Source organism: Neomonachus schauinslandi, chromosome 1 (genome assembly GCF_002201575.2).
Source record: "Neomonachus schauinslandi chromosome 1, ASM220157v2, whole genome shotgun sequence".
Taxonomy (NCBI): Eukaryota; Metazoa; Chordata; class Mammalia; order Carnivora; family Phocidae; genus Neomonachus; species Neomonachus schauinslandi.
In genome coordinates, this window is record NC_058403.1 from 205,556,256 (window position 1) to 205,568,439 (window position 12,184).

At 51.5% G+C, this 12,184-nt stretch overlaps 1 protein-coding gene across 1 annotated transcript in view; it reads left to right on the forward strand.

Moving 5' to 3' along the window:
* Positions 1 to 12,184, forward strand: part of CACNA1A (calcium voltage-gated channel subunit alpha1 A) — a 208,045-nt gene that overhangs the window by 148,468 nt on the left and 47,393 nt on the right. The window contains exons 21-24 of the mRNA XM_044913037.1: positions 765 to 903; positions 2,449 to 2,578; positions 6,032 to 6,091; positions 6,817 to 6,923. Of these exons, the coding sequence (XP_044768972.1) occupies positions 765 to 903; positions 2,449 to 2,578; positions 6,032 to 6,091; positions 6,817 to 6,923 (436 nt within the window). The remainder of the gene's footprint in view (positions 1 to 764; positions 904 to 2,448; positions 2,579 to 6,031; positions 6,092 to 6,816; positions 6,924 to 12,184) is intronic.

Genomic DNA, 12,184 nt, shown 5'->3' on the forward strand with positions numbered 1-12,184 from the left:
TCAGAGAAGCAGTGAGAATTTAGAAATGGCCCACCGAGCTAGTTATTCCTGAAGATGGTAACAAAAGCCCGGTTTCTTTAGCGCCGGCTCTATGCAGGAGATTCCCGTGAGTCTGCTTGATAAACACTCACCACAGTTCTATAAGGTGGGTCTTGTCATTGTGCCCATTTTATAGATGAAAATACTGAGGCTCAGAGAAACTCAGCCTGCCCACAGACACATAGCAAGGTTAGGCTGCAGAATCAATGCTTGGAAGGGTAGTGGCCCTTGCCATCAAGAGAGAGGTATTCATGGGGGGAGACCCTGCAGTTTGACAAAGGGAGAGCTTAGTATTACCATCTGTAAAGTGGGTCTATCGGGCCTCATGCTACCTGCCTCCGAGTGATGGTATGAAGATCCAGCGGGATGGGGGCAGGTTTGTGTTAACATCCTGTGAACATCCCACCAGACTCAAGGCTATCGAGTGGTTGAGAGCAGGCACTCTGGGACCAGGTTCAAATCCCAGCATTGCCACATCCCAGCCGTGTGACCTTAGGCAAGTCGCTTCACCTCTCTGTGCTAGTTTCATCCTCTGTAAAGTAGAGATCATAAAGTACCAACCTCACAGGGTCATGTGAGTACTAAATGGCCTAATGTGGTGCCTGGCGCATTGTAGGCACTTTATAAACGTCAGCTGCTTATTGTCTGCTCTGGGGAGCAGACGGGAGCCCAGAGGCTTATGGGAAATCATGGAGGGAGCCCTGTGTCGGTTCTTGTCCCCACAGTGAACAAAAACGCCAACCCAGACCCACTGCCAAAAAAGGAAGAAGAGAAGAAGGAGGAGGAGGAAGACGACCCTGGGGAAGACGGCCCCAAGCCCATGCCTCCCTACAGCTCCATGTTTATCCTCTCTACGACCAACCCGTGAGTATGGCCTGTGGCCAGGGCAGGGGGCCTGGGGCTCCCACTGGGTTGGTGGAAGTCAAGCCAGAGGGCAGGCCCACACAGAGGGTAATGGGGAGAGTGGCCTCCAAGGTCACCATTAGGCCATAGGGGATTTTTGAGCAAATGAAAAAAATGATGCCCTTTTCTTAAGTCCTGTAAGAGAGAAATTTATCATAAAGTACTGATTTTGGGGGAAAGACCCCTTCTGGCCATCAGCTAGAAATCATTATCATAAATATTCAAATCTACACCATCTGTAATGTGAGAGGCACCCCTAAGAAATGGTTGCCTTATGCAGTGTGCAACCTATACAATCACACATGGCGGCCCTGGTCCCTGAGCTCTTGCTCCTAACCTCTGCTCCACAAGGATTTGGATTCTAGGCAGATGGTCTCTGAGTTCCATAGCCCTTTGTCTTGGGCATCCTTGAGGAGGATAGATTATTTAAGAGAGAAATTTATTACATGTGTCTCACCATGGCTTCTTTAAGGATTGCATTTTTCCAAAGGATATTTCTTGAATCCCTGGTCCCTCAAAATGCTTCCTGACAAAGGAAAATCATGTCAGAGAAACTGGGCGGTAACTACTTTCTATAACCTTCCTCTTGAGACTCTTGAGTCTCTTATGCACTTCCTTTTTTATTTAGTTTTACTAGGAAAACATTTATGTGGTATTTAGTGCCAGGCACTGTTGTGAGTGCTTTACAAATTTAAAAAAAAAAAAATTCTCATAATAACCCTATGAGATTGGTACTATGCTTATGCTCATTTAACAGATGAAGAAACTGAGGCCCAGAGAGGTGAAGTTACCTGTCCAAGGTCATACAGCAGGCAAGTGGGAGAGCCCATACAGACTGATGCCAGCATCCCTGTTCTTAACCACTCAGCCTTGTTGCCATCCACACAACTTTATGACATGTTCATAAATACTATTAGCTCCACTTAAGAGGTTAGGTACTTATGTACTATCCCATTACCACATCAAAGGCTCTGCTAAGGCCTGCAATTTATAACTTCAGTAACTTTCTGGAGCCCCTACTATGTGCCAGGCATATATTAACATTTTTGATCTTCACATTCTTGTAAGGTAGGCACCGTGATTATGGCCATTTCATGGAGGAAAGCCCTGAGGCACAGAGGGGATAAGTAACTTGCCTAAGGTCACTCAATTAATTAAAAAAAAAAAAAAGAAGAAGAACTTGTCGTCTCCTACAGAGTCAGGGATAATATTTCTTCAACTCAGTCTGGGAATCACGATTTTCCAAGAGGGTTGTTTGGAAGTGATAGGAAACTTAACAACAGGGCCTGTGAATATCTTCCCTGGCTGAGGGCCCCCCTACCTTCTTGGGGTTCCATGACCCCCAGGAGGGCCCCCAGATGGAGGATCTTGATACTTTGTTGGGCATGGGACCTTGGGCCTTAGAGGTCTCGGGGAGTGGTAGGTGACATAAGGAGATCACAGAAGGAAAGCGTTTGTGAGCCCGCGGTCTCAGTGGACCTCTGCACACCCACCTGTTCCCAACAGCCTGCGCCGCCTGTGCCATTACATCCTGAATCTGCGCTACTTTGAGATGTGCATCCTCATGGTCATCGCCATGAGCAGCATTGCCCTGGCGGCTGAGGACCCCGTGCAGCCCAACGCACCACGAAACAATGTGAGTCCCGCCCCACAGGCCCCTTCCTGGCCAGGCTCCTCTGTTACGGGCTCCTTTGTCCTGCACCCTAAAAGCTGACTGCCGTGGTGGAAGGCATGTCAGGGGTATGCCCTGGGCACAGCCCTGGGCACAGCACAGCTGCTGGTTGGGAGGGGAAGTTCTGATGTGCTTGGGGGCAGGCTGTTCCTTGAGGAGGCAATGGCTCTGTGCACTTGGCAGGGGAAAAGGTGGCCTCCAACGGGTGGGGCTAGAAATTGCTGGAATCCCTGGGAGAGGGAGTGAGGCTGGCATTATATGCAGGGACGCACGCTGTGCACGGCAGGTAGGAAGGACTCAGGCACGGGGCCCCACAGCCAATCCCCTCGGCAGCCAGGTCTCACCAACCAGACTTCTGGGTTTGGACATGAGCTTCGAAAGAAAGGACTGTTTTGACTCAGGAATCCAGCCTACACTTTGAGCTTTCTGGAGAGCTAAAAAGCTCTCCCTTTAGGGGTCCAGGGTCTGTGAGTGGATCCTGTTAATAGTGCTTGCTGTATTCCAGGCACAACCCCAGGCGCTTGGCATGTAAGCTCTCCCAGGTATGCCCACGTGTGACAGATGGGGAAACTGAGGCTCAGGAAGGCTAAGTGACCCGATCAAGATCACACAGCACAATTCCAACTCTGCCGCCCCTAGGGCTCCCGCTGCTTCCTTCAACCGTCTCTGTTTATTGAGCACCTACTGTGTGCACGGCTCCCCTTGAGTCCTGCAAGTGAGAATGAGTGTGTGCCTGTGGTTGAGAGGGGGGACAGACGGGGGCATGGCAGATTCTGGACTGGCAGCAGCAGCCCCTGCCCCAGCTCCTTCCTGCCCCCCATTGCTGCCCCCCCCTGCCCAGAGCCAAAGGGACATTGTCCGCTGGGAGCCGGGCCCTGCCACCCTCGCTAAATAGGTTAGGAGCCTGGCGAGGCTGCCAAGCCCCATAAATCAAGCATGCCCGACAGCAGCTTACCTTGCACTTTCCCTTCCTCTGCAGGCCTGGCAGGGCCCCTGGGGACCCGATGGGGGAGTCGGAAGGAAATAATTAGAACAAGGCTCCCAGAAGAAACTAGTACCAGGGCAGGGCTGGGGCTGTGCTCTGGTATCTCCTGCTGCCCGCTCTATCCCAGGGACGGCAGGGAGCTAGGCCCGGGAAGGGGCGGCCCGAGAGGGGTCAGCAAACCCCCTGCCGACTCTAGGAGATGGGAGAAGGCTCAGTCGCTGGCTGGTGGGGGTGGCGCTGCGGTGCCCAGGCTGAGGGGATGCGTGGGCATGATTTTCTCCAGGGTAGAAAACCATAAACGAAGGTTCTGGATCAGAGAATTTGCACGCGGTCAGGCTTGCTAGATGCGGCCAGGCGTTTGCGGGATGATGCAATGACACTGGTGTGAGCAGCGTAGGGGTCTCCCGCTGCCCCACGGGCTTGTCAACACTTGGTGCTGGAGACTCTCACGCTTGGCAGACCTGGTGGGTATGGAGCGGAATCTTGCTGCGACTCCGATCTGCATTTCCCCAGCAAAAATGAGTCTGAGAACACTGTTGGATTAAACCGAGCCACAGGAAATTGTCATGCGTAGAGGTCAGAGGATCTCCATATTCGATACAGTCAAACCTCATTTGTTGGTCTCTTGATTTCCTCTTGCCTGATCTAATTCCTTCAGTTCTCCAGAATGAGATTCCCCTGACCACCTGGCCTGCCCTTCCCCCACTCCCTGCCTTCCGGTTTCTCCTCTCGGCTTTTCATTCATTGCTTTGTTTAGTTATTACTAAGTGAGCAACCAGCATGTGCCAAGCACAGAGCTAAGCGTCAAGGACTGACAGGGTATGAGATGGTCACTGCCTTCCTGGAGCTCACAGAGCACCAGGTCCTGGGCCATGCTGGACCCTCCACCCAGTGCGCCTGAAATGCTTCCTCTGCACCCAGATACTTCCAGCCCCTTGCACCTGTCGCCCCACCTCAGGAAGCCAGCCATCCTGGCCGCTCTGGTCCCTGCTGGCCCTTCTTGCACCACACATAACGGGAATGTGAGTTGCGACCATACAGATCACAGAGCTCACTGCCCACAGGACCCAGTACAGTTCCAGCTACTCATGCATTCACTCAACAAACATTTCTTGAGTGCCAGCTGTATGCTCGGGCCTGGATATTGAGCCGGAGATGCTACAGAGACAGCCAAACATCCATGCCTTCATGGGGCTGACGTCGGGCAGGTCACTAATGAGATTACTAATAACTCTAACAAATTATAACAAATAATTTGCAAGGGTGGGTGGTAGACTTGGTAAGGGAAGTCACAAGCACCAGGAAGTAGGATTGAAACAGGGGGCAGGGGAAGGCGGCACTGAGAAAGTGATATATGAGCCAAGCCATAAAGGAGGAGAGAGAGGGAATCTGGTGGGATGTGGGGAGGAGCATTCCAGGCAGAAGTAGCCTCCTGTGCAAAGGCCCTGAGGTGAAGACAGGGTGGCAGGAGCAGAGAGAGCAAGGGGGAGTGAGAGGAGGTGAGGTCATAGAGATGACCTGGCAGAGTGCTCGGGGCCTCGGGGGTGGGGGCGGGGGCCACAAGAGGACTATGGCTTTTACGTCAAGTGGGATCAGAGCCACAGAGGATTCTAGAGCAGAGAAGGTCCCGAACCCGGCTCAGGTGCTCACTGGCGCCCTCTGGTGGTGGGGCTCAGTAAATATCAGCTCTTTTCTAATGTGAATCTGATTGAGTCCGCCCCCTGCATTTGCCACCTGCCCGACACTGTGCCATCACATCCTCACACGAAGATCACACCAGAGACGTGCCATGACGTGGCCTGGGAGGGGCCGGGCTGCAGACCGGTGCTCATCCAGGCAGAAACCACCCGGCCCTGGCCCCGTGTAAGGCGGGGGGCGCGGGGAGAACCACCCCACCATGGTGAGGATGTGGCCACAGAGCTGGGTGGGAGACCACAGTGATGAGTTTGACCCCCAGGGTCTGACTTAGACGGTTGGTCCTGTTTAGGAGACCCTCTGATTTCTCACCTAGGAGGCCCAACAGGTCAAGGGCATTGGGAGGTCAGACTCATCGCCAACAGGGATGCAGTCCTCCCCGAACTTCCCCAAGACCACCTTTACTTTATATTTGAGCTTTGGGCAAATAAGAAAGAAACCCTTCCCACTGGTAAGCCGACTGTCCTGAGTGATTTTGTTAGGATTTTGCTGCCATCTGCTGGACAGTTTCATACACAACATACAAATCTGTACTCTCAGACAGGATGGGAGGGGCCCTTGGGCAGTGCACATCCTGCCCAACTGTATGTGGCAGCCGTGTTTTCTCTGTTTGGGAAAGTGTGTTCCTCGGGGACTTTGCTGGAGACCACACACCCCAGTGGGCAATCACTAGGTTCATGCGGACTCTGCTGGAGCAAGCCAGTGATCTGCTGCCCCCTTACTTTTATCCCCTACAGGTGCTGCGATATTTTGACTACGTTTTTACAGGCGTCTTTACCTTTGAGATGGTGATCAAGGTGAGTGCTGAGAGAGCCAGGGATCCAAGGGAATCTTCACCCTCAAGAATGCCACCCTGACACAAGTGTCTTGCCCGGGGGATTAGAAATGCTTGGTGTGTTGGAGCAGCAGCAAGGACTGGAAGGAGTGAATGAGGAGAATGGGGAAACCAGGGCAGGGAGATGAGAGCAGGGAAGTGACAGGGACAGATCCTGCAGGGCCTTGTGGGCCACAGGGAGGACTTTGACTTTTGCCCCAAGTGAGGTGGGAGCCATGGAAGGTTCTGAGCAGAGGAGTGGCTTGACTCATGCCCATTCCCACGGGCACCCTCTGGCCTCGGGGAGGACAGACTTGAGGGAGGGGCAGGGCGGGTGGGAGCCAAGAGAACTAGGAGTGGGTGGCGATCGTACTGGTCCAGGCAGAGGATGATGGGGGGCGTTGGAGAAGGGTGGTTTTGGAGAAGGTGGGCAGATTCTTGGAAGTTTTGCCGATGGATTCCATGTGGGGAATGAGACAAAGAGGAGTCAAGGGGGACCCCGAGATTTGGACCTAAGAACCAGCAAGTCAGAACTGCCTCTCAGGAGGTGGGAAGGTACTCCCCAGGACGCCCCCAGGACCTCCGGCTACAGTCCCATCCCTCACCATGTCCCCTCTTGGTGTCCCTCCCCCCCCAGAGACTGGAAAGGTGGGTGTCGATCCCCAAGGTGGGATGAGGGGTCTGAGCACCATCTCTTCTCGACCCTAGATGATCGACCTGGGGCTCGTCCTGCACCAGGGTGCCTACTTCCGTGACCTCTGGAACATTCTCGACTTCATAGTGGTCAGTGGGGCCCTGGTGGCCTTTGCCTTCACGTAAGTCTCCTCCTGAGGCTTCTACTTGCCTCTTTGTCCCCCGCCCCCTGCGTGGGGCTGCCCACTGGATCAGGGAATGTGTTCTCAGGGCGTAGAGATGGGGAGAGTGGGCTCTGGAAGGTGGGAGACATCCGCATGCCTCCAGGAAGAGCTTCGACTGGCTTTTGCATGACGTCCACTGTGGAGGAAGAAGGAGAAGGGACCCCACCTTCTACCTCCTCATACAGCCGCCTCACTGACCCCTTGCTCTGCTGCTTTCACTAGAATAACCCCGCCGGGACATCTCATCTTCCTTCTGCTCTACAAGCTGCACCCCAACCACTGTCTCTCTGAGAGCCCCCTAAAAAGAAAACCAGGAAATGAATGTGCATGAGAATTCAGACCCCCACCCTGTGCCTGAAGGCCCTGTAGTTGCAGACCTGTGACTCCCTTTGTGTGTCTTTTACTTCTGGCAGTCCTAGGACTCTCTGCCTCCTGAAAAGCCATGCATCATTGTGCAAGTCCAAGATGGCACCTGGGTTGTGGGGAGCCATTCCAGAATGGCACCCAAGGGCTGAGCAGCCATTCTGTCCAAGATGGCACCCAAATTGTGGGGACCCGTTCCAAGATGGCACCTAAGTTCTGGACAGCATTTCAAGATGGTACCCAAGGGCTGGGCAGCCACTAGATCTTAGGGCCTTGATAGCAAACTCAGCAGTACATTCCTCAAGTTATAGATGTTTGAAGCAGGTTGAGAAGACCTAACCAGCTCCTAATCCAGAAACAAATCTTGGGGACCCTGTCTGTGCCCACCACCGTGGATCATTCCCGGAAAGGAAAGTCTCAGAGGGACTCTGACCCACCTTACCCCCATAGTGAGAAATCAGAAGTTTCCTTTGTGCCTCTAACCCCTAGCTTCCTTCTCAGTAGATCTTCAGGGGTTCTTGAATGGCCCCCCAACCAAATAACAAAGACTTGGTTTGTCAGGAGGCCAGAGTGGTGGCTCATTTCCAATTTAAGGACTAACATGGGCCACTCTCGGATCTTCTCTGGGAACACAATGAGGTCAAGTTGTGTCAGAACAGCCAGAAAGCTCCAGGGTTCTGGATGCCTCCAAGCTGGTGGAGAGGTACCATGAGGGTCAGGAGGCTGATTGTATTTCTGACTCTGGCCAGACTTCCCACCCCCCCTTTCCCTTTACCTTCTACTTTCTTTTCCTCTTTCTGTGTCTGCTCTCCTTCTACCTTGTCTCCTTTCTTTCTCCTTCCTCGCTCCTTCCTCCTCCTGCTCCCTCTCTCTTACCCTTTTTTAAATGATTGAGTATTTATTTAAGTATTAGAGCAATGGAAAACATTGTAAAAAAAAAATTTTGGCAATGTTATTAACATATTCTGAAGTTTCAAAAAAATAAAATAAGTAAAGTGCACAGTGAATTAGAGGAGAAAGATTGCCACAAATAAGACAAATAATTGTTGGCTTTCATATATAAAAAACAATTACAAATCAATAAGAAACATGAAACTCATTAGATAAACGGACAAGGGATGTAAACGAAATTTTGCAGAATGCTGACAACTAATAAAAATAAAAATTAAAAAATCAGCCTCCTTGGAATTCAGAGAAATGTCAAATACAAATAAGTTACAATTTGTTTCCTGCCAAGATAGCACCAGTTTCTTCCAAAAAGATTTTTAAAGTGTATATGAGAATGTCATGAAATATGCTCCTCCCTCCCTCCATCAGCTATTTGAGCAACTCCTACAAGGTGTCTGGTAGGCACCATGCTAGGTCCTGAGAAAATTTCAACTCTGAAGAGCCAAAACGCTTTACCACCCTCAGCCTGGAGTGAATCCATCCCCTGTGGAAATTATCTACGTGCTGTCTGTCTCTGTTTCCGTCCCAAATTCCCTTCCCTCCCTTGTTCCTGTTTCTTTCTCCTTCTTTCTCTTTCCCCTTTTTTCTCTTCTTCCCTCTGACAGCCTCTCGGCTCTTTCTCCTCCTCTGTTTCTCCCCTCCCTCCTTCCCTCTCTCTTTCCGTGTGTCTCCCTCCTTTTCCCCCAACCCCGCATTTTCTCTTTTCTGTTTATCACCTTCTGTGTCTCTCTGTTTCTCCTTGCCCACCCAGCCCGCCCCAGCACGTGTGTGTGTCTCTCTCTCTCTGTCCCTCTATCTGGTTCATATCCTCTCTGCTCTCCCCGCTCTCCCTCTTTCTCTCTCTCCCTCCTCTGATCCTGGCCCTGTGGGCCTGACCATCTACCTAACCTGCGGGGCCTAGAGAAAGAGGGCACTTCCCCATGCGCTCTGGCATCAGGAGACCCAGGCCCCCCCCATGTTCTGACCAGGGACGGTCTCTGCAACAAGGGAGGGCAAGCTCATACTGCCTCGGGCCTTCCAAGACGATGTCCTCCCAGCAGCCCCCCAAGTCTCCTAGAGCTCAGGAGGTGACGGGTCAGGGGGACCCTGACAGCCACATCCATCCGTCCACACACAACCACTCCTTTGCCCGCTGTGCCTGGGGTGGTGGGTTTTTACCTCCGTGGCCACCACTGGGTGTAGAACAAAAGAAGGGATGACCGAGGCCCATCAGCTCACCCTTGGCCCTGGCACTTTCCTCCCAGACCTCTGTCGGAGCGAACATGCTTCAGTGACAAGGAGGGGGCCCCCACTGTTGCCCTGCCTCACCTCTGTCCCCCAATTTGACCTCACAATTTGGAGAAGGGGTGGCGGTCCAAAGACTTGGGGCTTTTAACCAGAGAACTTCTGCTATAATGAGCTATAGTTTACAATATGCTGTTTCTAGGATCCCTGGAGCTACAATTAGGTTCTACTTTAAGCAAACACTTTGCAAAAGCAAAATTATTTTTCCACCAAAAATCTATCAGCAGAATGATTCTTTGTGTTGCAAAAGAATCTGCTAGAGGGAGCTGATTTTTTTTTTTTTTAATTTTCATTTTATATATGAAGTTATACAAGGGCATTCAAAATGAGCCTACAACTCACGGAAATTTGGCAGCATATTTGTAGTCAATCTTTTAAACTGCTTCTATGAAGTTGCTACAGGCATAAAGCCAGCCAGCCCATGACCTTGAAAATCCCTGTTTTGAATGTTTTGGGTTTTTGTTGTTTTTTTTTTAATTCCTATGCAAGGAAAAAGTCTGGATTGGGATTTAAGGACATCCTCTAAGCCTCAGTGGGCTTGTAGATCTCACAGGAACTGGGTGGGGGGTGGGGGAGATTTTGCCAGTGGGATCCTGACAAGTGCTAGCAGCTCTCAAGTGGTTTTAGAAGAGCTGACAGCCGTGAGGGTGCCTTTATATGATGATCATAGGGATAGGAGAAGTAGACCCTGAGGCTCCCCCTGCCACACCCTCCCTCCCTTGTTGCAAAAAATCCATCTGGTGCTGCCAACTCTCTTCCAAGGCAGGGCTGCAGTCTTGGCACAACTGGCCAGGCACCTTGATCAAGCCGCTCCTGCATGCCCAGGGCTAAATCTGCCCAAAAGCCAGAGAAGGAGCCCTCAGGCTGTTACTTTTCTCCCCAAAAATGTCTCAGAATCCCACCCCCTGGCTGCAGGTTTCTGGCCTCTTTTGCCTGAGAACATTTCTCGCCCTATAAGGACTTTACTTACTGTCTTTTCTTGTTACTACATGGATGTCGCTTTGGCAAGAGTGGGGGATTCTCTGAGGGTCTCGGCCTGAGTGCCCAACCCCAGAGTCCTTTGCTTCTTTCCTTTCTGGTCCTTTAGCTCGATTTATCAGTCCTGTGCCCATCTCCTCATAGACAGGGCTGAGAACCCCGAAGGGTGTTAGATTAGTGTTATTGCTTTAGAAAGAGGCTCCTGCAAGTCTATCTGGTTTGTCTCTTATATGCACGTACCTTAGCGGCTCTGTGCCTCAGTTTCCCCATAAAGCCGAAAAACTTGACTGGGTAGTAACAGTCACAGCTTCCATATATTTAATCCCCACCAGCAACCTCCTGTGGGAAGTTGTCTCGTTGTTCCCTTTCTGTAGATGAGGAAACTGAGGCCCAGAGGCGAGTCTGGCAGGATCACTAAGGTGAGGCTTGACCGACAGATTCAAGGTTGCTGCCCATCTCCCAGCCGTGAACGTGGAAGCTTTCACTAATCAGCAGAAGGACACTTGACAGCTTAGCCAGCCCGGGTTCCTCGAAAGCTGGGCGAAAGGGGGCATGAGGTTGCTCCCTTCTTCGTTGAAAGGAATCTTGCTGTTCTGGCCTTTTGGGGTGGAGGCAAGGGTTCTGCCACAGTGCTGTGATCGTGGCCCCGTCTCGGATGTAGGAAAACTATCCCTGTGGTCCTCCAAGGGATGTGTCGAAGCTCTGCTGACAGTTTCCACCCCTCCTGCACTTCACCCGAATCTGTGTGTGTGTGTGTGTCCTGCTCCTTCTGCCGACTGTGTGCCATGTCCACGCGAGCACCATTAACACACCATCTCATGAGCCATCACACATGATATCACGCTCTGTGCCCATGCATCGGGGCGGCCAACAGACACGTCTCAGCCTCTGGCGGGTCGTGATCCTGCCCTCACTGCCAAGAATCCATCTGGCGCAGCCACTCCTCCCTGAAGGCAGGCCAGTACAGCTGACGGAACGCCTTGATCAAGCCTCTCTTGCATGCTCAGGAGCCGAACTGCGAGGAAGCCCAAGAAGGAGCCCTCAGGCTGCCACATTTTTAATCCCATCCTCAACCCGGCCCCTGCACCAAAGGCATTATTTTTCTTGTGTGGGATAAAATGGGAAAGAAGATTTGAGTGCAAGATACACAAACTGGGGTTTGAATCTCAGTCTGCCACTTCCTAGCTGTGTGACCTTGGGCAAGGCACTCTCCCTCTCTGGGCCTCAGCTTCCTCATCCGGAAAACAAGCGAGATGGTGCCACCTTCCCGCAGGCAAACGTAGTGACATTCAGAAAGCTCACATTTTACACCTAAAGCCAGCAGGTCAGGCAGAAATCACTGTCATTAAAAGATCGGTCAGTAATCCACAGAGGAGAACCTACATGATTCTACATATGTGATAAGTCCTAGATACATTGAGCTTTGAGAACCACAAAGATGAAATAAAAAGGTGGAGGTTGGGGAATCCAGCAGAATATTTGTAGACATTTAAACCATTCTGTTTTTAGAAATACCACTAACTTTGAATAAAATATTAAAAAGAAAGAAATATCACTAACTTTGAAAGAGGCAGCAAGTAGGAAGTTCCGGAGAGGACCTGCCTGGCAGCCAGGTTTCTGATGACAGTCGGGTTCCTCTGGCCTTG